The sequence below is a fragment of the Carcharodon carcharias genome, chromosome 6 (assembly GCF_017639515.1).
Source record: "Carcharodon carcharias isolate sCarCar2 chromosome 6, sCarCar2.pri, whole genome shotgun sequence".
Lineage (NCBI taxonomy): Eukaryota > Metazoa > Chordata > Chondrichthyes > Lamniformes > Lamnidae > Carcharodon > Carcharodon carcharias.
In genome coordinates this window covers 42,426,350-42,447,692 of record NC_054472.1, presented here as the reverse complement: position 1 = coordinate 42,447,692, position 21,343 = coordinate 42,426,350, and the positions used below count along the sequence as shown (strand labels likewise).

General features: G+C 43.2%; 1 protein-coding gene across 1 annotated transcript; it reads right to left on the bottom strand.

The window, feature by feature from the left end:
* Positions 1-4,197: 4,197 nt before the first annotated feature.
* On the bottom strand, positions 4,198-10,391 carry LOC121278791 (regulator of G-protein signaling 22-like). The gene is made up of 4 exons (XM_041189242.1): positions 10,382-10,391; positions 8,320-8,444; positions 6,847-7,022; positions 4,198-4,372 (listed from the first exon to the last, which is right to left on the bottom strand). Exons 1-4 carry the CDS (start codon positions 10,389-10,391, stop codon positions 4,198-4,200), a joined length of 486 nt encoding a protein of 161 aa, XP_041045176.1.
* Between the last annotated feature and the right edge of the window lie 10,952 nt (positions 10,392-21,343).

Below are 21,343 nucleotides of genomic sequence, written 5' to 3'. Positions count from 1 at the left end.
CCAGAAATGGTACCAATGCCCTCAAGAGCCTAAAGCACCACCCCCCCCACCCCCCACACACCCCTCCTGCACCATCTCTACAGTCATGCATCCATCTGCTCTATCCTTCTGTTCCTATATTCAGTACTGCATGGCACCTAGAGTAATCTGGAGATCACTACCTTTTATTATTTTCAGATCTGGACCCAGTGGGGAGATGTTTAAATTTGTACAAGGTCTTCCAAAGTTTGAGGAAAGAGATGTTGAAACATTATTTTATTTGAGAAGATAGCAAAACAGATGAAATGGCCACAAGAAAATTGGACATTGTTGCTACAACCCAGGTTCTAACATCATTGTTAGAAGAAATGTCAGTGAACTTTGATGTGGTTAAAAAAGGTTATTTTGAGTACGTATGAGTTGGTAGCTGAGGCCTACAGGCAGCAGTTTAGGAACATGAGAAAACAGCCTGGGAAAACTTATATTGAGTTTGAGAGAGTAAAACAAAGTAATTTTGACCAGGGGATACATGCATTAAAGATAGAGACAACTTATGTAGCTCTTAGAGAGAGGTAATTATTTTGGAAGAATTTAAAGATTCAATTTCTTTGGTAGTGAGAACTCACATGGAGGAAGAGGGTTGAAACAGTAAGACAAACAGCAGAGATACCTGATGATTATGAGTTAGTTTCTAGAGAAAAACATTTTTATCATTACTCTTTTAAATCAGAGAAAGATAGAAAGTTGGAACGTGAAACACCTTTGGTGAGTAGTCAGGGAAGAGAAGGAGTGTGTTGGAAATTGCAGGGAAAATATGTTGGAATTATAGGGGTACAGAAAAGTTCTGGAAGTAAACGTACTGTGGGTTCTGTGGTTCAGGCACAGGAAAAAAAAGTGGTTTGTGTACGGGTAAGACAGGAAGAATCAATGATAGGTAAATGGTGTGTGGGAATCTGAATGAGGAGAGTGCTAGAGGAAGACCCTGGGACAGGCAGTCAGCAGCGCCTAGAGGATCTAATCTATCTAGAGGATCTAGCATCTAGTCAATACTCAAGTAGGAGTAAGAGTGAAATAAAAGCAAGGGTCCATATTCTATTTAGTTAAGAAATGTCTGGGAAGCTCAGTCCCATGATTTGCACATCCTGCGGTATATGGGAAATCCTAGACGCTCTTGGCGGTCTGGATGACCATGTGTGCAGGAGGTGCTTCCGACTGGAGCTCTGCGTTTTGGAGCTTGAGTGGAGCTGGAGGGTACCATGGTGCATTCGCGAGGCTGAGAAGTTCGTGGATAGCATGTTTCAGGATGTGGTCACTCTGCAGCTTAAGGAAGTGCAAGCAGAGAGGGAATGGGTGACCGCCAGGCAGGTAGTGAGGGAATCCCCAGAATGCATCTCGCTCGCAAACCATTTTTCAGTTTGGAAAACGGTGAGTGTGACGTTTCCTCTGTGGAGGCCAACCAGAGCCAAGACTGTGGGTGGTCCAGCTGCTCAGGACAGGGAGGAAGAAGTGTGGAAGGGTAATAGTGGTAGGTGATTCCTAAGAGACGGGAGTAGACAGGTGCTTCTGCAGCCGTAGATGTGACTCCAGGATGGTATGTTGCTTCCTGGGTGCCAGGGTCAAGGATGTCATGGAACAACTGCTGGGCCTTCTGAAAGTGGAGGGTGAACAGCCAGAGGTCATGGCCATGTTGGGACCAATGACATAGGAAGAAAGAGAAATCAGGTCCTGCAAGCAGACTTTGGGGAGTTAGGTAGGAAATTGAAAAGCAGGACTTCAAAGGTAGTGATCTCCGGATTACTCCAGGTGCCATGCAGTACTGAGAATAGGAACAGAAGGATACAGCAGATGAATGCATGGCTGTAGAGATGGTGCAGGAGTGCTTTAGGCTCCTGGGGCATTGTTACCATTTCTAAGGGAGGTGAAACCTATACAAGTTGGACAGGTTACATTTGAACAGGTAAGGGACCAACATCCTCACAGAAAGGTTTGATAATGCAGCTGGGGCAGATTTTAACTAAATTGGCAGGGGAATGGGATCCTGAAAAGTAGTTTAAAGGGGGGAAAAGCTGAGATAGAATTAGAAATTAAGTCACTAGTAAGTGAGTCTGGAAGGCAGAGGAAACATAGGCTAGATAAGAAAGAAGTGAGTTTAGCAAGGCTAAATGGAATATATTTTAATGCAAAGAGCTTGAGGAATAAGACAAGCGAGCTGAGGGCACAGAGAGGTACGTTGGAGTTTGATATCTTAGCTATGACGGAGACTTCAGTGAGCAGAGCTGGGGTGTGAAGTGCAAAACTTCACTGAGTGGAGGGGGTGTGTAAAGAGCGAGAGTTCACTGGCAGAGCTGTATAGAGCGAGAGCTCAGTAAGCAGCATGTGGCTCTGAAGAGTGAGACTTCAGTCAGCAACATAGGGCTGTAAAAGCAGGACTTCATTGAGCAAAGTGGGGCCGTAAGGAGAGAGACATCAGTAAGAGAGCAGGGCTCTGAATAGCGAGACTTCAGTGAGCAGTGCGAGGCCGTAAAGACCGAGACTGCACTGAGTATAGGGGAGTTGCAAAAAGCGAGACTTCAGTAACAGAGCAGGGATGTAAAGAGTGAGACTTCAGCTCTGTGCCTCAGGGATCTTTCATTGCCCGTAACTGCATGCATGCGCTGATTCTGAGCTGACTCTCCTCCTGCCCCCACCCGAGCAGCGCTGCAGCACGTGTTTCACGCTGGCTGTTCATTAATTGGCCAGCATGAAATTGATGTTGAGGCCCGATCGTGGGAGGCAGTCAGCTTTGCGACCGCTCCCGGGTCCACCTGCCGCCCATCAAGGTAAAAATCCTGCCCTTGGTTTCAGGGTGTGGTGCGTCTGACCACATGGACTGTGTTCTTATTGTGTACATCAGAGTATAAGACAGCTTTTGTAAATTGTGTTATCCTTACTAGTTTATATATATTTGTAAAGGTATAGTAGTGGGTGATGCATTATAATATAGTTCACATTTTCTTATTGAATAAATGTTTTATTCTTTTGTTAAAATTTGATCAGCTGACTCCTGTGACTATGTTTAGTAGCTACTCTCCACATATCTAAACAAACAAATAAAAGTTAGAATCTATCAAGCTGAGCCCCACTCTGGGGTCAGGCTTGACCAGGGGGTAACTTCAGCTGGGATTGTGCTACCTGAACACCGCACAGCCGTTTGCACCCTCCCAATCCATACCAGTTCACCCGTTCAACAAAGCCCGCAGCATCTTTCTTTCCTTCCAACGCCAAGCTCCCCCACCCAACTCTGGGCCTCCGTACCTGCCTCACCTCTTCATTCCTCTCCTCCCCGTCTAATTTCACCCCCCACCAACACACGAAGTTGCTGCAGTTAGAGGATCCACGTGGTTGAAACTCCACCCACCCACTGCTGCATGTGGGATTCCAGGGTCCACTGTTATTGGAGGCCTCCATCCTGATCCCTGCAGCTGTCCAGGCTTTCTTCAGGTAGGTGCTGACATCTGCATGCTACATTGGTCTAGATGTGTTCTGGGCCAGTGTGAAAACCCACTGACCGCACAGATGATTGTGTGTGTGTGTGGGGGGGGGGGGGGGGGGGGGGGGGGGGGGGGGGGCGGAGGCGATTGCAGTCAGGCCTTCATCTGCATTCTCTGGCTGGAATGGAGGCCCGCCATGTTAGGCAACAGCGCACATTCCTGTCGTAATTCACGCCGGCGGGAAACTGACTCTTCGGCTCCCGCCACCGCATTGTTCCCCCACCCGCCATGAAGTGGGGACTGGAAAATTTCACCCTTAGAATCAGCTGTAAACTTAGATTTCCAACTTTCTATTCTTTCATTCATGGGGCATTCAACAGTTGCATGAATTTATTTGTGCTCTCATTTTCCTGCATTCTCCCTCTCAGAATATGCTTCTCCTCTGCCCTGCATTTATAGTAGGTTGGAGATACTGCATTGACAATTAAGACATTCAACAGTAAGAAACGCAAACCCCTAATTCAGTATGGAATAGAGAGGCAATAATAGCATGTTAGGAGAGGTATAAAGACATTTTGGCTATAATCTATATTGTATATATCCATAACTTATCTGCACTTGCCAATAAACTAAACAGGCACGCATAACGGTCATCTTTAATTTGGATAGACCTTCTTAATTTTACCTTACTGGTGTGGCTCAACCACCTTAAATCACAGCGTGTAGCACAAGTTTAATAATAAAACTTTCAGAAAATTACCTCATGCTGTTGTGCTTTTGTTGCAGGGCTACTGGGTCCAAAGAAATACTTTCTGTTCAGGTATTTGCTTTTGATTTCTTTGGACTTAACATCTCTATTATCCTTTTCATTGTGAGGTATTCTTCTGAAGTATTCAATGTCCAACCAGCACTTGAGATCCATGCTACAAGAGAAGAAAGACAAATGTCCACGCATCAGCAATACTGCATTATTTTTGAAGTCCTGTGTTATTTGTTAGCTGTCAGCCAGTGGTGCTTTTTGAGGAGAATGTTTTCCCTGCGGACAACAGGAGGGTCAATACGTGCTACACTCCACAATCTACAAACTGACGACAGCCCCACCTCTCAAGCACACCTCCTGTTTGACTGCAAACATCACCAACCTCAACCTAGTAACTAACCCAAGTGGTGAAGTCCCAGGTTTTAATCTTCCATGGAAAATTTGGACAACTCTCAACTGTTCGAGGATGCAGCAGGGAAGATGTGGCCTCTTACTCCACAAGCGGAATGTGAGGGACAGCTCAAATTGTGAATGTGGCCACCCAAGTCAGACCTTCACTGATATCCATTTCTGGCATCACAACCACTCATAGTTTGTCAACTGAAGCCATTGAATGGATTGTTAAACTCAACATTAAACTGCTTCGCAAGCCATACAAATAAAAGAAAGTACATTATTACAAACCATTGTTAAGTCAGAAGTGCTATTACTGCAACCAGTTAAATTTACTCATTGAGCCATTGAGAGGTGGGGCTGTCGTCAGTTTGTAGATTGGGGAGTGTAGCACATATTGAACCTCCTGATGTCTGCAGGGAAAACATCCTCCTCAAGGGGCACTTAGTCTTGCGGTGGTAATTATATTAAAACAATAACATTTTGACAATTTCCATTCTAGACTGGTCTCATTATTACAGAAATGTCATTTACAAACAGAAGAAAATGAAGTTTTCAAAACATTGCAATATGATAAACCACATTGAATCAAGCCTACAGCACAGAAATAGGCCATTTGGCCCAACATTGCCAGCATTTATGTTCTGCACAAGCCTTGTCCTACCCCTTTTTATCTAATCCAATAGTATGTTCTTTTATTCCATTCTCTCTCATGCTTATCTAGATTGTTACATCGAGTCTACCACAGAAATAAATAGCTCTTACAATGATCAAACCCACAATGAGCTCTAACCAACCTGCCTTTTATATTAAACTACCCCACTGCATCTAAAAACATTTATCCATTGCTTTTCTGTAAAGTCAATGTGAAAAAGATGAAACAAAAACGAGAATTGCTGGAAAAACTCAGCAGGTCTGAAAGCATCTGTGGAGAGGAAGACAGAGTTAATGTTTCGAGTCCGTATGATTCTTCATCAGAACTAAAGAGAAATAGAAATGTGGTGAAATCTAAGTTGTTTAAGTGGGATTGGACTAGGTGAAGCTGGATAGAGGGCCAGTGATAGGTGGAGGCAAAGGAGAGATTGCCAAAGATGTCATAAACAAAAGGTCAAAGGTTGACGGTGGTGGTATTAGCTAAAGGATGTGCTAATGGTGACATTAAGGGTAGAAAGGATGTGCAAGTGACAGATGGCCCTAGTGGGGGTGGGTTGGGGGGAGGGGATCGAAATAGGCTAAAAAGTGGAGATAAAACAATGGATGGAAATAAATAATAATTGAAATAGGTGGGAAAAGAAAGATATATATATTTTAAAAATTATTATTATTAGAAAAAAGGGGGATCAAAAAGTCGTGAAGATGGAGGAGAGAGTTCATGATCTGAAGTTGTTGAACTCAATGTTAAGTTCAGAAGGCTGTAAAGTGCCTAACCGGAAGATAAGGTGCTGTTCCTCCAGTTTACATTGAACTTCACCAGAACATTGCAGCAGGCCAAGGACGGACATGTGGGCATGAGAGCAGGGTGGTGTGTTGAAATGGCAATGACAGGAAGGTCTGGGTCATGCGGACAGACTGCATCTGTAGTATTTTGGTTTTATTTTATGAAAAAGATGGCTAGTAGCTCTTCCTCCTTTGTCAAGTTATGATTTTTAAAAAAGGGAAATGTGTTTTTCAAAGTATTGGAGTGTCTCTAAGTGGCTGTAGGATGTGCATTAATAATGATATGCATCATGATGAGCAGAAGGGCATTATGACACATTACTGTGCCCAAATTAGCTAAAATAATAAAAGATAATGCCTCTGTTTAAACGCTGGCTCAATTCCCAGTGTTTACAAAGTCTGGATGTAAAATCTTTTCATCATGCATTCACCGGGACAATTTGCAAGAATACCAGTTTGTAAATTGTTGTTCCCTGTGTTAGGGAAAAGTGAAAAAAATCTTTGACAGCATGCCTCTTTTTTCAGCAATAATATAAACAAAAAATGCTGGAATTACTCTGCAGGTCAGGCAACATCTGTGAAGTGAAACATAGTTAATGGTAACAGGTCCTGTTCTGATGATAGATCATTGACCTAAAATCTTAATTGTTTCTCTCAACAGATTCTGTCTGACTTGCCGAGTATTTCCAGCATTTTTTGTTTTTATTTCAGATTTCCAGCATCCACTGTATTTTGCTTTTGTACCATTTGTGTTGCTTACAGTGAATTTCACTGTACTTTATGAAAGAATGATTCATAGGCACTTACCCTGCTAGATTTTCTTTAAGAAATATCTGGAAAGTATCAAGTTCTAAGCGATTACGAATAAGTGAATTCAATGTGTAATTACAGAATTCTTCGGGAACCTTCTGCCAGTAGTTTGGGCCTTTACCATCCTCTGGGATTTGTACGATATTGACTGAATGGACAGGAAGAGGCAAATCCTAAAAAAAAGTAAGAAAAGTGATGTCACTGTTTAAAACTGACAGCTACAGCTTCAATAACTACAGATAGTAATAGTGTTGCAATTTCCTGGCAGACGTTCAACATATTAACAACTTGTTACTGTGAATCTAATTTTTTTCCATTTGTTGTTTCTTTGCCTCAAAAATGCATTTATATTTAAATAAAGTCTGATTCTCTAATCTACACTCTGCACTAGAAGGAAAACTGCACTGAATACCTCATTTAAACATGCTTGGTACTACTAACTTCTTAAGGCTATCACATAGAATTACATAGAACATACAGCACAGAAACAGGCCATTTGGCCCAAAGAGCATTTATACTGTACTGGAGCCTCCTCCAATCCTTCCTCATCCAACTCTATCAGCATAATCTTCTATTCCCGTCACCTCCATATGTTTTCATGTTCTATTTAAGAGCAACTATATTATTCATCTCAACATTCACATTTTCACCACTCTCTGGGTAAAGAAGTTTCTTTTGCATTTCCTATTTGATTGCAGGGTGACTGATGGCCTCCAGATATTTCCTCTTTAACATAAGAAGAAATATTTTCTGTCTACTCCATGAAAACCTAGCTTGTTCATCTTTTTCTGATAGGTATAATTTAGCATTTCTGGTATCATCCTGGTAATTTTTTTGCAGTTTCTCCAGTGGACTTATATCTTTTACATAACATGGCAACCAGAACTGTACACAGAGCACCAAGTGTGGTCAAATCAGGTCACATTCCTGAAACATTTACTCTGTTCCTCTGCACAATTGCTGCCATAATCAGCTGAGTATTTCTAGCATTTTCTGTTTTTATTTCAGATTTCCAGCATCTGCAGTATTCTGCATTTTGACTTGTGGTCTAACCAGGGTTTGATGCAAGTTTAGAATAGCTTCTTTACTTTTCAATTCTATCCCTTTAGAAATAATCCAAATCTGGTTTACTAATGCCCTTTAGGGAAAGAAATCTGCCATCTGTACCTGGTCTGGCCTACACGTGACTCAAGATCCACAGCAATGTGGTTGACTCTTAACGGCCCCCTCAAATGGCCTAGCAAGCCACTCAGTTCTGTTACAAAGCCTAAAAAGAGTGAAACCAGACGGACCACTCTGCATCGACCTAGGTATTGGAAATGACTACAGCAAACTCAGCCCTGTAAGCCCTGCAAAGTCTTCCTTACTAATATTGTGCCAAAATTGGGAGAGCTGTCTCACAAACAATTCAAGCAACAGCCTGACATAGTCATACTCACAGAATCATACATTACAGATAATGCCTCAGACCTTACTATCACCATCCCTGGGTACTTGCTGTCCCACCAGCATGGCAGATCCAGCAGAGGTGGCAGCACAGTGGTATCCAGTCAGGAGCGAGTTGCCCTGGGAGTCCTCAGCATCGACTCCGGACCCTGTGAAATCTCATAAAATCAAGTCAAACTTGAGCAAGGAAACCTCCAGCTGATTACCACATATTATCCCCCCCACAGCTGATGAATCAGTGCTCCTCCATGTTGAGCACCACTTGGTGGCAAGGACGCAGAATGTACTCCGTGTGGGGAACTTCAATGTCCATCACCACAAGTGGCTTGGTAGCACCACTGCTGACCGAGTTGACTGAGTCCTAAACAACATAGCTACCAGTCTGGGTCTGCAGCAGTGATAAGGGAACCAATAAGAGGGAAAAACCTACTCGTCCTCATCCTCACCAACCTGCCTGCCACAGATGCATCTGCCCATGACAGTATCGGTGGGGTGACCACCACACAAACCTGTGAAGGCAAAGTCCTATCTTCACATTAAGAATACCCTCCAATGCTTTCTGTGGCAGTTCAAGATTGGGCAACCATGAGGCACTGTGGGCCATCAGCAGCAGCAGAATTGTACTCAGCGACAATCTGTAACCTCATGGCCCAGCACATCCTCCACTTTACCATTACCAGGGGGTCAACAATGGCTCAATGAAGAGTGGAGGAGAGCATGCCAGGGGTAGCACCAGGCATACCTAAAAATGAGGTGTCAACCTGATGAAGCTCCAACTAAGGCTACTTGCATGTCAGACAGCATAAGCAGCAAGTGATAGCCAGAGCCAGGTGATGCCACAACCAACGGATCAGATCTAAGCTCTGCAGTCCTGCTATATCCATTCGTGAATGGTGGTGGGTAATTAAACAACTCACTGGAGGAGAAGGCCCATACCCCCATTACCCACAAATACCCCCATTCTCAGTGATGTGTGTTGGGCACACATCAGTGCAAAAGATAAGGCTGAAGCATTTGCAACAATCTTCAGCCAGAAGTGTCGAGTGGATGATCACAGATGCCAGTCTTCAGCCAATTCGATTCATTCCATGTGATATCAAAAAACAGCTGAAGGCACTGGATACTGTAAAGGCTATGGGCCCTGACAATATTCCGGCAATAGTGCTGAAGACTTATGCTCCAGAACTTGTTGCGCCCCTAGCCAAGCTGTCCCAGTACAACGACAACACTGGCATCCACCCATGTGGAAAATTGCCCAGTTATGTCCTGTACTCAAAAAGCAGGACAAATCCAACCTGGCCAATTATCGCCCCATCAGTCTACTCTTGATCATCAGTAAAGTGATGGAAGGGGTCATCAACAGTGCGGCACTTGCTTAGCAATAACCTGCGCACTGATGCCCAGTTTGGGTTCCGCCAGGGCCAATCAGCTCCTGACCTCATTACAGCCTTGACGGCCAAACATGGACAAATGGTGAGGTGAGAGTGACTGCCCTTGTGTGTGGCATCAAGGAGCCCTAGCAAAATGGAGTCAATGGGAATAAGGGGAAAAACTCTTCGCTGATTGGAGTCATACCTAACACAAAGGTAGATGGCTGTGGTTGTTGGGGTCAGTCATCTCAGCTCCAGGACATGTCTGCAGGAGTTCCTCAGGGTAGTGCACTAGGCCCAACCATCTTCAGCTGCTTCATCAATGACCTTCCTTCCATCATAAAGTCAGAAGTGGGGATGTCCACTGATGATTGCACAATGTTCAGCACCATTTGTAACTCCTCAGATACTGATTTGGAATCAGTTCTGTTGAAGGGTCATGAGGACTCGAAACGTCAACTCTTTTCTTCTCCGCCGATGCTGCCAGACCTGCTGAGTTTTTCCAGGTAATTCTGTTTTTGTTTTGGATTTCCAGCATCCGCAGTTTTTTGTTTTTATCAGAGGCTATGAATCCTGCGGTGAGTAACTCACCTCTTGACTCCCCAAAGCCTGTCCACTATCTATAAGGCACAGGTCAGGAGTGTGATGGAATACCCTTTACCTGCCTGGATGAATGCAGCTGCAACAACACTCAAGAAGCTTGACATGCATGCTACCTGGCTGCATGCACAATGAACAGTGGGCAAGTTCCAGCAAGTCTCCAGATCTTAAAGGCAGCCTGTCCCTATGAAACGAAAGCCGTGCTGGAATATTCAAGACTGAAAACAACTGCAACAGATAAAATCATGGTGAAGGAAAATGGAGTACAGTTCCAGGAAAATGCCACAAGATTCATCAATGACATTTTGGAGGCACTGGTGATGGAGGTAAGGAGAGAGGCCATGGTTCCTTCTGGGGCTAGCGGCCCTCAAGGCATATCCTTGGAGGGGTGTGGGAGCAAGTGGTTGCAGCGGTCAATGCTTGGACTATGCCCCCAAGGGCCTGGCAACAATGCAGAAATAAGTTTAGTGACCTCACAAGTGTGATGAACGGAACAATGAATGGGTCTTATCACATCTTATATCCACCAAATCACAGTCTACCACGCCTCCATCACTCATCCAACAGTGTATAACAGCACTCAGCCTAACATTCACATAATTTATCCCACCCACATCTTCCTTACACACAACTCTCTTTGCCTCCATAGACTTCCATCTGATTTAACCATGCCAAGCACATCACTCAAACACAGTGCCACACAATCACTGAAATTCTGCCCTCTTTCTTGCAGGAGAAGGGGTCCTTAACAGGAGCGAACAACAGAGGATCAGTGGGTGCCCACCACAACGGTATGCTCTCGCCTTGATGGAGGAAATGGTGCTCAAAATCAGGAACAGAGATTATGGTATCGATCCTACAAGAACATCAAGGGTGACAGTGCATTACAGTTCATGCCCCCTCTCAGGGGCTAACTATTCATCCTCATCCTGAGATCTGCCATAAATTGAAAACTGCAAATGGTGTGATCATTGACCTCCTGCATTCCTTCCCACCCCCTCCATAGCCCAAACTTTCCCCTTGTGCTTTTATAATCTTATGCTACCCAAATTCTGCCAGCTGGCCAGCCTCAACACAGCCAGGTGGAAGAGAGAGAGCTTGATGGAGAAACATCTTCACTTGATCTCACAATCCCAGCCACTTGGCATTTTGTGTAGTTTAGAGAAGAGTATGGAATTGGGATCAGCAAGTGGGCTGCAGTCAGGCTCATGGTTAAGGATGACTCATATGCCATCTGACCAGAGGGTGAGGTAGCACACAAATTCGGCTGTAGGAGACCCAGATGAGGACTTGGGTGGGTCAGCATATAGGAGAACGCTGATGACAATGCACACTGTGATAATTGGTGCATTAGCAGGCCCACATGAATTCACTTACAAACCCAAACATGATGGAGTCTGGTGGTCACTGCCTCAACCACCACTGCAACACAGACGGAAGCCACTTAACATCTCAGTGCTGCAGTGCAAGCTCAAAGAAAGGTCATGAAATCCATGCTTGGTGTCATGCAAATCCAGCTAGTTGCCATGAAGGTTCAGACTGCTGCTATCCATTCTCCACAAACCAGTGCTCAAAGGGATATACACACCCTCACAGCAATGCAACAGTGAAGTGCTACCACCTGGCAGTGGTTGTGGTAGCATTTGTGCTCCCACCACTGCCACTCAACCAGTGTCCTTGCTGTTGCCTGCCAGTCAGCCAAATAAAAATACTGTTGCCCATGGTGAGGTGGTGCAGTCCGAAGAATGGTCTTCAAGGCCTACAGCATCCCCTAGAGCACATGATTGGTGTAATTCACTATTTTCTCTTTCACCCGAAAATATAAAAGTAATGGGAAAGTCCATCCTGTAAATTACAGTTGCAGCAACTGAAAATACCTAAGCCAAAACCTTTGGCCAAAAATGTATAAAAATAACTTGTAAAAAAAAAACTTCAGGGTCACTTCTCAAAAAATTAAAAATACCTTTAAAATACCTCTTTTAAACATTGACTTTGCATTTGCACAGAATGGCTCTTCGTGCAATACTTGCTTGATATTTTTGACAGTAGAGAGACAACATTAAATAAAGGGTACAATTCTAAAGAGGGTGCAGGAGCAGAGGGACCTGGATCTATACATGTATAAATCATTGAGAGCATAATTAATAAAGCATTCAGCAGCCTAGGCTTTATTAATAAGGGCATAGAGCACAAAGGCAAGGGAATTATATTAAACTTGTATAATACAGTGGTTCTGCCTCAACTGGAGTATCACATTAGGGAGATTGCAGAAAAGATTCACGAGAATGATCCCAAGGATGAGGAACTTCAGTTATGAAGATAGATTGGAGAGGTTGAGACTGTTTTCCTTGGAGGAGAAAAATGGAGAGGAGATTTGATAGAGGTGTCGAAAATCATGAGGGGTCCGGGCAGCGTAGCTAAGTAGAAACTTGTTTCCATTGGTGGAAGGATCGAGAACCAGAGGGCACGATTTAATGTAGCTGACAAAAGGAGCAATGGCAACATGAGGATAACCTTTTTCACGCAGCAAGTGGTTAGGATCTGATATGGGCTGCCTGAGTGTGTTCTGGACACAGATTCAATCAAAGCGCCCAAGAGGGAATTGGATTATTATCTTAAAAGGAAGAATGCACAGGGCTATGGGGACAAAGGGAAGGAGTGGCACCAGGTAAATTGCTCCTTCTGCAAGCCAGCACAGACATGATGGGATGAATGGCCTCCTTCTGTGCTGTAATAATTCTATGATTCAGTAATGAACAGCACATTCTTGGTGAGACCTATGCAAAATTTGGTATGCCCTTATTTGGATACTATTCATTTCATTGTTACTGATGAAGTTCTCACTCATTTTCAAGAAGAGCATAATCAACATGGATTATATCTACCACTGTCCATTTTGCAACACTATCACCTGGAAATATAACACAGGTTATCTAATAGCAATATGGGCCTATCTACATCAAAGATTGGAAATCAGATACTGACAAATTTAAGTTTTAATAATAATAAAGTAATTGAGAACTGGGGTCTTTGGAATTACTGTTGCACATTTATTATGAAATGACTGATTCAGGACAAACCTCCCAGTAAGTCATTTTTGCCAAAGTAAGTAAAAGTCCTGTGGCATATAGAAATATAAACATATACATATTTAAATAGACTTATCAATTGGGTAGGGTAACATGGTGGTTGTGTTACTGGACTAGTCATCTACAGGCATAGACTGAGATATGATTTCAAAACCTATAACAAGATAAGCTTTAATTCAATAAATTAAATAAATCTTGAATAAAACGTCCTTCAGAGAAGAAAATCTATTGCCCTTACTCAATCTGGCCTGTATGTGACTCCAGACTCACAGCAATGTGGTTGACTTTAACTGCCCTCTGAAATGGGGTAGCAAGCCATTCAGATGTATTCACGAAGCTAGTTCACCATCACCTTCACGTGGGCAATAAATGCTGACCTCATCAGTGATTCCCACATCCTGTAAACTTAAACAATTACAATTACGTGTAACTGATTATGAATAGCTTTTGGGTTTGTAGAAGAGAGAATACTCAATTTAAAAACTGGTTAGAATTGAGTTCAAATTCAGTATGGTCAATGCCACAAATACCCCAGCATCATTAAAAGAAAATTCAAAGCGTCACCCAGGGTTAGGTAAGCCAGATTGCAAAATTATTATTTCTTTTGTTTTGTGCATCAGTAGATAAACCTAATTTTTTCTTTGCGAGCAAAAGAGTTAATTACTTCATCAGGTAAAATCTTTCTCTGTAGTTTCTGAAGTTTCTTGTAGTACACTGAATCCAAATGTCGAGTCTCCTTTACCAACTCCACCTAGAAATTAAAGATCTCCAATAAGTATCAATGAGCAAGACTAAAACAATGACAGCTGTATACTGTAGGATTAGGGTGGAAACTTTGTAAACTTAACAGTATAATTTCCAATTATAGCAAAATAGAATGCCATAGGGAAAGGCAGGAAAAAAAGTATGCACCAGGAGCAGTTGAGAATTTGTATATATTTTCTGATCAGCAACTTTCGGGCACAACTATTCAATGTTCATTAATTCCATTCTTCTGTGCAATATTTTTGGCAATTGTTAACCATTAAAGAATAAATTGGCTTAATACCTGAGTAAAAATAGTGCACAGAGAAACGTACTACATACACAATAAGTTTTCATACACTACACTTCTCAATTGGAAAACATAGCCTTTATACAAAAAATTAAGCATTGAAAATTTTCTCTGAGGGGGTGGAGTGTTATGATCAGTGATATTCTTTTTCTTCAGTTCTTTTCCCGAAAGCAGGTCTGACCCACAATGCCATGACCTTCATCATGGCTAAGGAGAGGAGGCAAGTCTCAATCCACTCCAACCTGAATGGAAATTGGTACCAATCTGATCCAGCTGTCCAGCCAACTGGCTCTCCAAGGAGTCTCAGTTTCTGTGGCAAAAGTTGCACATTGCAGCCTGGAGCTATGGAGTGATGGTAGAGGCTCCAACTTCTTTTCACTACTGACCAGGAATCTGTCCCATTCTTGCCACCTGCCATTGGCATATGTTGAAAGGATTAACAAGTTTTATTTATTTATTTACAAGATACCCATTTGGCCATGGTATGGACATGCCTTCCTTGGCTACCAAACCTGGGAGTGGGACTGGAACCCAGAGCTTCTGGCTCAGAAGCTACCCACTGTGCCACAAGGCCCCCATTTTCTTTTTACCTTTCCTCCATTTAGGATTCTATGTGACATGCACTGTGACCTTTGAATAGGCCTATAACTAATGACCTGCTAACAAGCCATTGAACTTTACACATTCAGCTGATGATCTCAGTCATAGGAGAGCTGGTAGTTGGTGATCAGCTGCCTCTTCACAAAAAGGGTTATGAGTATCTGCATTCACATATTGCCCTTATTGTCTGGTTACAGAACAGGTTGCCCTGGACGTCTGTCATTCAGGGAAGTTGATCATGATACAGAGAGAAATGAGCAACAAAAAAGTCGGAAAATATATGAGTACAAGACTGTACAAAATACTAAGTGGATCATTTTCTAGAATCATATAAAAAGGTATTTAGATACATTGCTGTACCTTTCTGAATTTTGACATGTCCATTTCAACCATGTGCATCCAAGGAACCAATAGCAAGACAAGAACATGATTCTCCACTTGATCAAACAGTTCTTCAAAAGGTGGCTCCAGTTTTCTGTAGATCCTTTTCCTATTCTCTGTATCTATATCAACATTCGCAGGAGCCCCTTCAACAATGTAAGTCGCAAAAATAAACTGAAACAAATGGACAAACTGTAAAAGGTCAGTTTATAAATGGGAATGTTATAGGTTTCAGTGGCTGCTTAAAACCATAAAAAAGCTTATTTTTCATCCTAAAATATATTGGTGACTCTATTGCAGAGTCAGCCATACACAGGCAGGTCAGGAAAAAATTTCAGTGCAGTCTATTCTGGGTCAACTGCCATTTACCCTATTCTTAAACAATATAGAAAACAATAATTTTACTAATAATACTTTAACTAACTGGAAGGGTGATAGGGGTAGAAACCATCATATTTATAAACATTTGGTTATGCACTTGAGGTGCTGTTAATACACAGGGCTACGGACCAAGGACTAGAAGGCGCAATTAGGTTAAATAGCACTCTCTTGGCTGCCACAAACATGGTGGACTGAATGGCCTCTACTATGCCTCAAATCTTTCTTTGTTTTTATGTAGCATTTACTAAATGCATCTCCTCCATCGGCTTAGTGAGTGATGTACCACCTGTTGTGGTACTGAACCACATAAATGAGAAGACCTAAAATTTTATTTCTGGCTTGTACAGAGTTAGCTTATCTCAACAAGGACAGGAATTGGGGTACTGCAGTTGACCTTATCATTTCTTGGCTGGAGAGAAGAAAAAAGTCAAGCAAGGTATCCATTCCAGACTGCAATTCAGTCACACCCTGCTGGATGGTGTTCCCAGCAAGCATCTTCAGTTCACTAGCCTTGTGATTGAGACTCAAGACATGATATCTGGTGTGCAGGGGCATTTTTCTTTGGGAAAGGATTGTTCCCTATATATCCCTAGGTTGCATAAACCAACTTCTAGCCAACTTCTGTGCATATAGTACAAAACAAAACAAACCCTCAATTAACAATAGACAAATATTTTGAAATTCAACAGATGTCTGTCCTGCAGAAATACAAAATTGAAGCTTCAGGGAAAGATGGTTCACTAATTTATTTTTTGTAAATAGAACCACAGAACCATAGAAATGTTACAGCACAGAAGGAGGCCATTCGGCCCATCTTGTCCATGCCAGCCTGAGGACACCCAGGTGCCCTTTCTAATCCCACCTTCCTGCAGCCAGCCCATAGCCCTACAGCTTACAGCACTTGAGGTGCAGATCCAGGTACTTTTTAAAAGAGTTTGAAGTTTCTGCCTCCACCACCAACTTGGGCAGCGAATTCCAGACACCCACTACTTTCTGCATAAAAAAATTCTTCTTCATGTCCCCGCTACACCTTCTGCCACTTATCTTGAATCTATGTTGCCTGGTTGTAGAATTCTCCATCAAGGGAAACAATTTTATCCTGTCCACTCTTATCTATTCCCCTCATAATTTTGTACACCTCAATCAAGTCACCTCTCAGCCTTTTTTGTTCTAAGGAAAATATTCCCAAACTATCCAATCTCTCCTCTTTCATGGCATTGCTGGTAGCACATTCAATTTGTGCTGTCTTCTCTCTTAACTTATTCTTGTGTACAAACCTGTACTGTTCATTGGCTGCAGATTTTATAGTCATTTTTATAGCCTTATATAGTTTACAGTCGTTTCAATATTTTGAAGCTAATTCCATATTGGAATTAGTTATGATTTTTATTTAACATAGGTAAAGGCTTCATTCAAGATTAATTCATAAACCGGGATTTTCCGACCCTGTCGTGGGCACGGGAGATTCAGCGGCCCAGCCAAAATTCCACTGACTTTTGGTAGGATCGGATGTTCCCGGCAGCAGGCTGGGTCAGAAAATCCCACCCCCTAGTATCTGAGCAGCATTTTACAAACAACAATTAAAAATTATATTATTCTGTTGTGAGCGGCACAGAATCCAATTTCTGGAGTATTGCTTATCCGGAGTATTAAACTTCAGGCAATTTGGTGAGTGAGGGAATTTTAAGGGTTTTGAGCATTGACCTTTTCCCAAATTTCAGTTAAACTTTAGTTTAGTTTCATTTTGCATTTTTTCCAAGCTTCTAGTTTCTTTCACAGCGTTATTCAGTGGTAAACAAGTTGAGTGCTGGTTGCAATTGCATAATTAATTAGATGGCTTGTTGGAACTTGCTGGAATTACTGTCAGCATTTGCTGATTTGAGTCTTTGGAATTTTTGCTAGTATAAACAAAGGAGACTTTTGCTAATCAATGAAATCTGTGGCAGGGAACCTAGTTTGGAGTACTTCTACAAAGTACTGCAATTGGGGAATTTGGTAGGTGAGGTGTAGAAAGGGTGGAGGTGCTGTTCTGGTATTTAGAAACAAGGAGTGGTCCAAGAGGGGGAGAGTTGACAGCAAGGCATGAGAGCTGAAGTCCAGAGGTATTAATTAAAATTAATAGTTTAAACATGGTACTAACTAGATTCTAAAAAGGGAATGGAGATTTATTTCTTCAGATCATGAGATTTGTTGGATGCTATTTCTGTGCCATATGGGAACAACAGGACACTTCCTGTATCTTGGGGGAATCACATTTTTTTTAATTCACTCATGTGATATAGGTATCGCTGGCAAGGTCAGCATTTATTGCCCATCCCTATTGCCATTAAGGTGGTAGTGAGCTGCCTTCTTGAACTGCTGCAGTCCATGTGGTGGTACACCCACACTGCTGTTAGGAAGGGCGTTCCAGGATTTTGACCCAGTGACAATGAAGGAATGGCAATATATTTCCAAGTCAGGATGGTGTGTGGCTTTGGAGGGGAACTTCCAGGTGGTGGTGGTCCCATGCACCTGCTGCACTTATCCTTCTGGATAGTAGCAGTTGTGGTTTTGGAAGGTGCTGGCTAAGGAACCTTGGTGAGTTCCTCCAGTGCATCTTGTAGATGCCACTGTGCGTCGGTGAAGGAGGGAGTGAATGTTTGTGGATGGGGTGCCCATCAAGCAGGCTGCTTTGTCCTGGATTGTGTTAACCTTCTTGAGTGTTGGTGAAGCTACACTCATACAGGCAAGTGGAGAGTATTCCATCATGCTCCTGACTTATGCCTTGTAGATGATGAACAGGCTTTGGGGAGTCACGAGGTGAGTTACTTGCTGCAGGATTCCCAGTATCTGACTGGCTCTTGTAGCCAGAGTGTTTATATGGCTAGTCCAGTACAGTTTCTGGTCAATGGTAACACCCAGGATGTTGATAATGGGGGATTCAGTGATGCTAATGCCATTGAATGTCAAGGGATGGTGGTTAGATTCTCTCTTGTTGGAACTGGTGATTGCCTGGCACCTGTGTGGTGCAAATGTTACTTGCCACTTGTCAGCCTGAGCTTGGATATTGTCCAGGTCTTGCTGCATTTGGACATGGACTGCTTCAGTATCTGAGGAGTTGCAAATGTGCAATCATTAGTGAACATCCCCATTTCTGACCTTATGATGGAAGAAAGGTCATTAATGAGGCAGCTGAAGATGGTTGGGCCTAGGAACTGGTCCCTGAGGAACTCCTGTAATGATGTCATGGAACTGAGATGATTGATCTCCAACAACCAAGACCACCTTTTATACTAGGTATGGCTCCAACCAGCAGAGAGCTTTCCCCTTGATTCCCAGTGACTCTAGTTTCGCTAGGGCTCCTTGATACCGCACTGAGTCAAATACTGCCTTGATATCAAGGGTAGCTACTCTCACTTCACCTCTGGAGTTCAAGCCTTTTGTCCATGTTTGTACCAAGGCTGTAATGAAGTCAGGAGCTGAGTGATCGTGGCGGAACCCAAACTGAACATCAGTGATGTTATTGCTAAACAAGTGCCACTTGATAGCACTGCTGATGACCCCTTCCATCATTTTACTGTTAATCCAGAGTAGACTGATGGGGCAGTAATTGATCAGGTTGGATTTGTCTTGCTTTTTGTGTACAGGACATACCTGGGCAATTTTCCACATTGCCGGGTAGAGACCAGTGTTGTACCTGTACCAAAACAGCTTGGCTAGGGGCACAGCAGGTTCCAGAGCACGTTTTCAGTATCGCTGGGATATTGTCTGAGCCCATAGCCTTCAGCTGTTCCTTGATATTACGTTGAGTGAATCAAATTGGCAGAAGACTGGCATCTGTGATGCTGGGTATGTCAGGCGGAGGCGGAGATGGTTCATCCACTTGGCACTTCTGGCCGAAGATTGTTGCAAATGCTTCAGCCTTATCTTTTGCACTGATATGCTGGGCTCCTCCATCATTGAGGATGCAGTTATTTATGGAGCCTCCTTCTCCAGTCAGTTGTTTAATTGTCCACCACCATTCACAACTGGATGTGGCTGGACTGCAGAGCTTAGCTCTGATCCGTTGGTTGTGGAATTGTTTAGCCTTGCCTATTGCATGCTGCTTTTGCTGTTTGGCACGCATGTAGTCCTGTGTTGTAGCTTCACCAGGTTAAAACCTCATTTATGGAATGCCTGGTGCTGCTCCTGGCATGCCCTCCTGTACTCTATATTGAACCTGGCTTGCTGATAATGGTGGAGTGGGAGATATGCCGGCCATAAGGTCACAGATTGTCATTAAGTACATTTCTGCTGCTGCTGATGGTCCACGGCGCCTCATGGATGCCCAGTCTCAAGTTACTAGATCTGTTCAAAGTCTCACCCATTTAGCATGGTGGTAGTGCCACACAAAACAACGGTGGGTATCCATAAGACATAGGAGCAGAAATTAGGCCATTCGGCCCATTGAGTCTGCTTTGCCATTCAATCATGGCTGATAAGTTTCTCAACCCCGTTCTCCCGCCTACTCCCTGTAACCTTTGATCCCCTTACCAATCAAGAACCTATCTATTTCGGTCTTAAATACACTCAATGACCTGGCCTCCACAGCCTTCTGTGGCAATGAATTCCATTGATTCACCACTCTCTGGCTAAAGAAGTTTCTCCTCATCTCTATTCTAAAAGGTCTTCCCTTTACTTTGAGGCTGTGCCCTCGGGTCCTAGTCTCTCCTTCTAATGGAAACATCTTCCCCACGTCCACTCTATCCAGGCCTTTCAGTATTCTGTAAGTTTCAATTAGATCCCCCCTCATCCTTCTAAACTCCATCGAGTATAGACCCAGAGTCCTCAAATGTTCCTCATATGTTAAGCTTTTCATTCCTGGGATCATTCTCATGAACCTCCTCTGGACCCTCTCCAGGGCCAGCACATCTTTCCTGAGATACAGGGCCAAAAATTGCTCACAATATTCTAAATGTGGTCTTATAAAGCCTCAGCAGCACATCCCTGCTTTTATATTCTAGTCCTCTCAAAATAAATGCCAACATTGCATTTGCCTTCCTAACTACCGACTCAACCTGCAAGTTAACCTTAAGAGAATCCTGGACTAGGGCTCCCAAGTCCCTTTGCAGTCCAGATTTCTGAATTCTCTCCCCATTTAGAAAATAGTCTATGCCTCTATTCTCCCTACCAAAGTGCATGACCTCACACTTCCCCACGTTGTATTCCATCTGCCACATCTTTGCCCATTCTCCTAACCTGTCCAAATCCTTCTGCAGCCTCCCCCCTCCACCGACCTTTGTATCATCTGCAAACTTAGCCAGGATACCCTCAGTTCCTTCATCTAGATCATTAATGCATAAAGTGAAAAGTTGTGGTCCCAATACTGACCCTGCGGAACTCCACTAGTCACCCACCGGCCGCCATCCTGAGAAGGACCCCCTTATCCCCACTCTCTGCCTCTTACCAGACAGCCAATCTTCTATCCATGCTAGTAAATTTCCTCTAACACCATGGGCTCTTAGCTTATTGAGCAGCCTCCTGAGCGGCACCTTGTCAAAGGCCTTCTAAACATCCATTGGCTCTCCTTTGTCTAACCTACTCATTACCTCCTC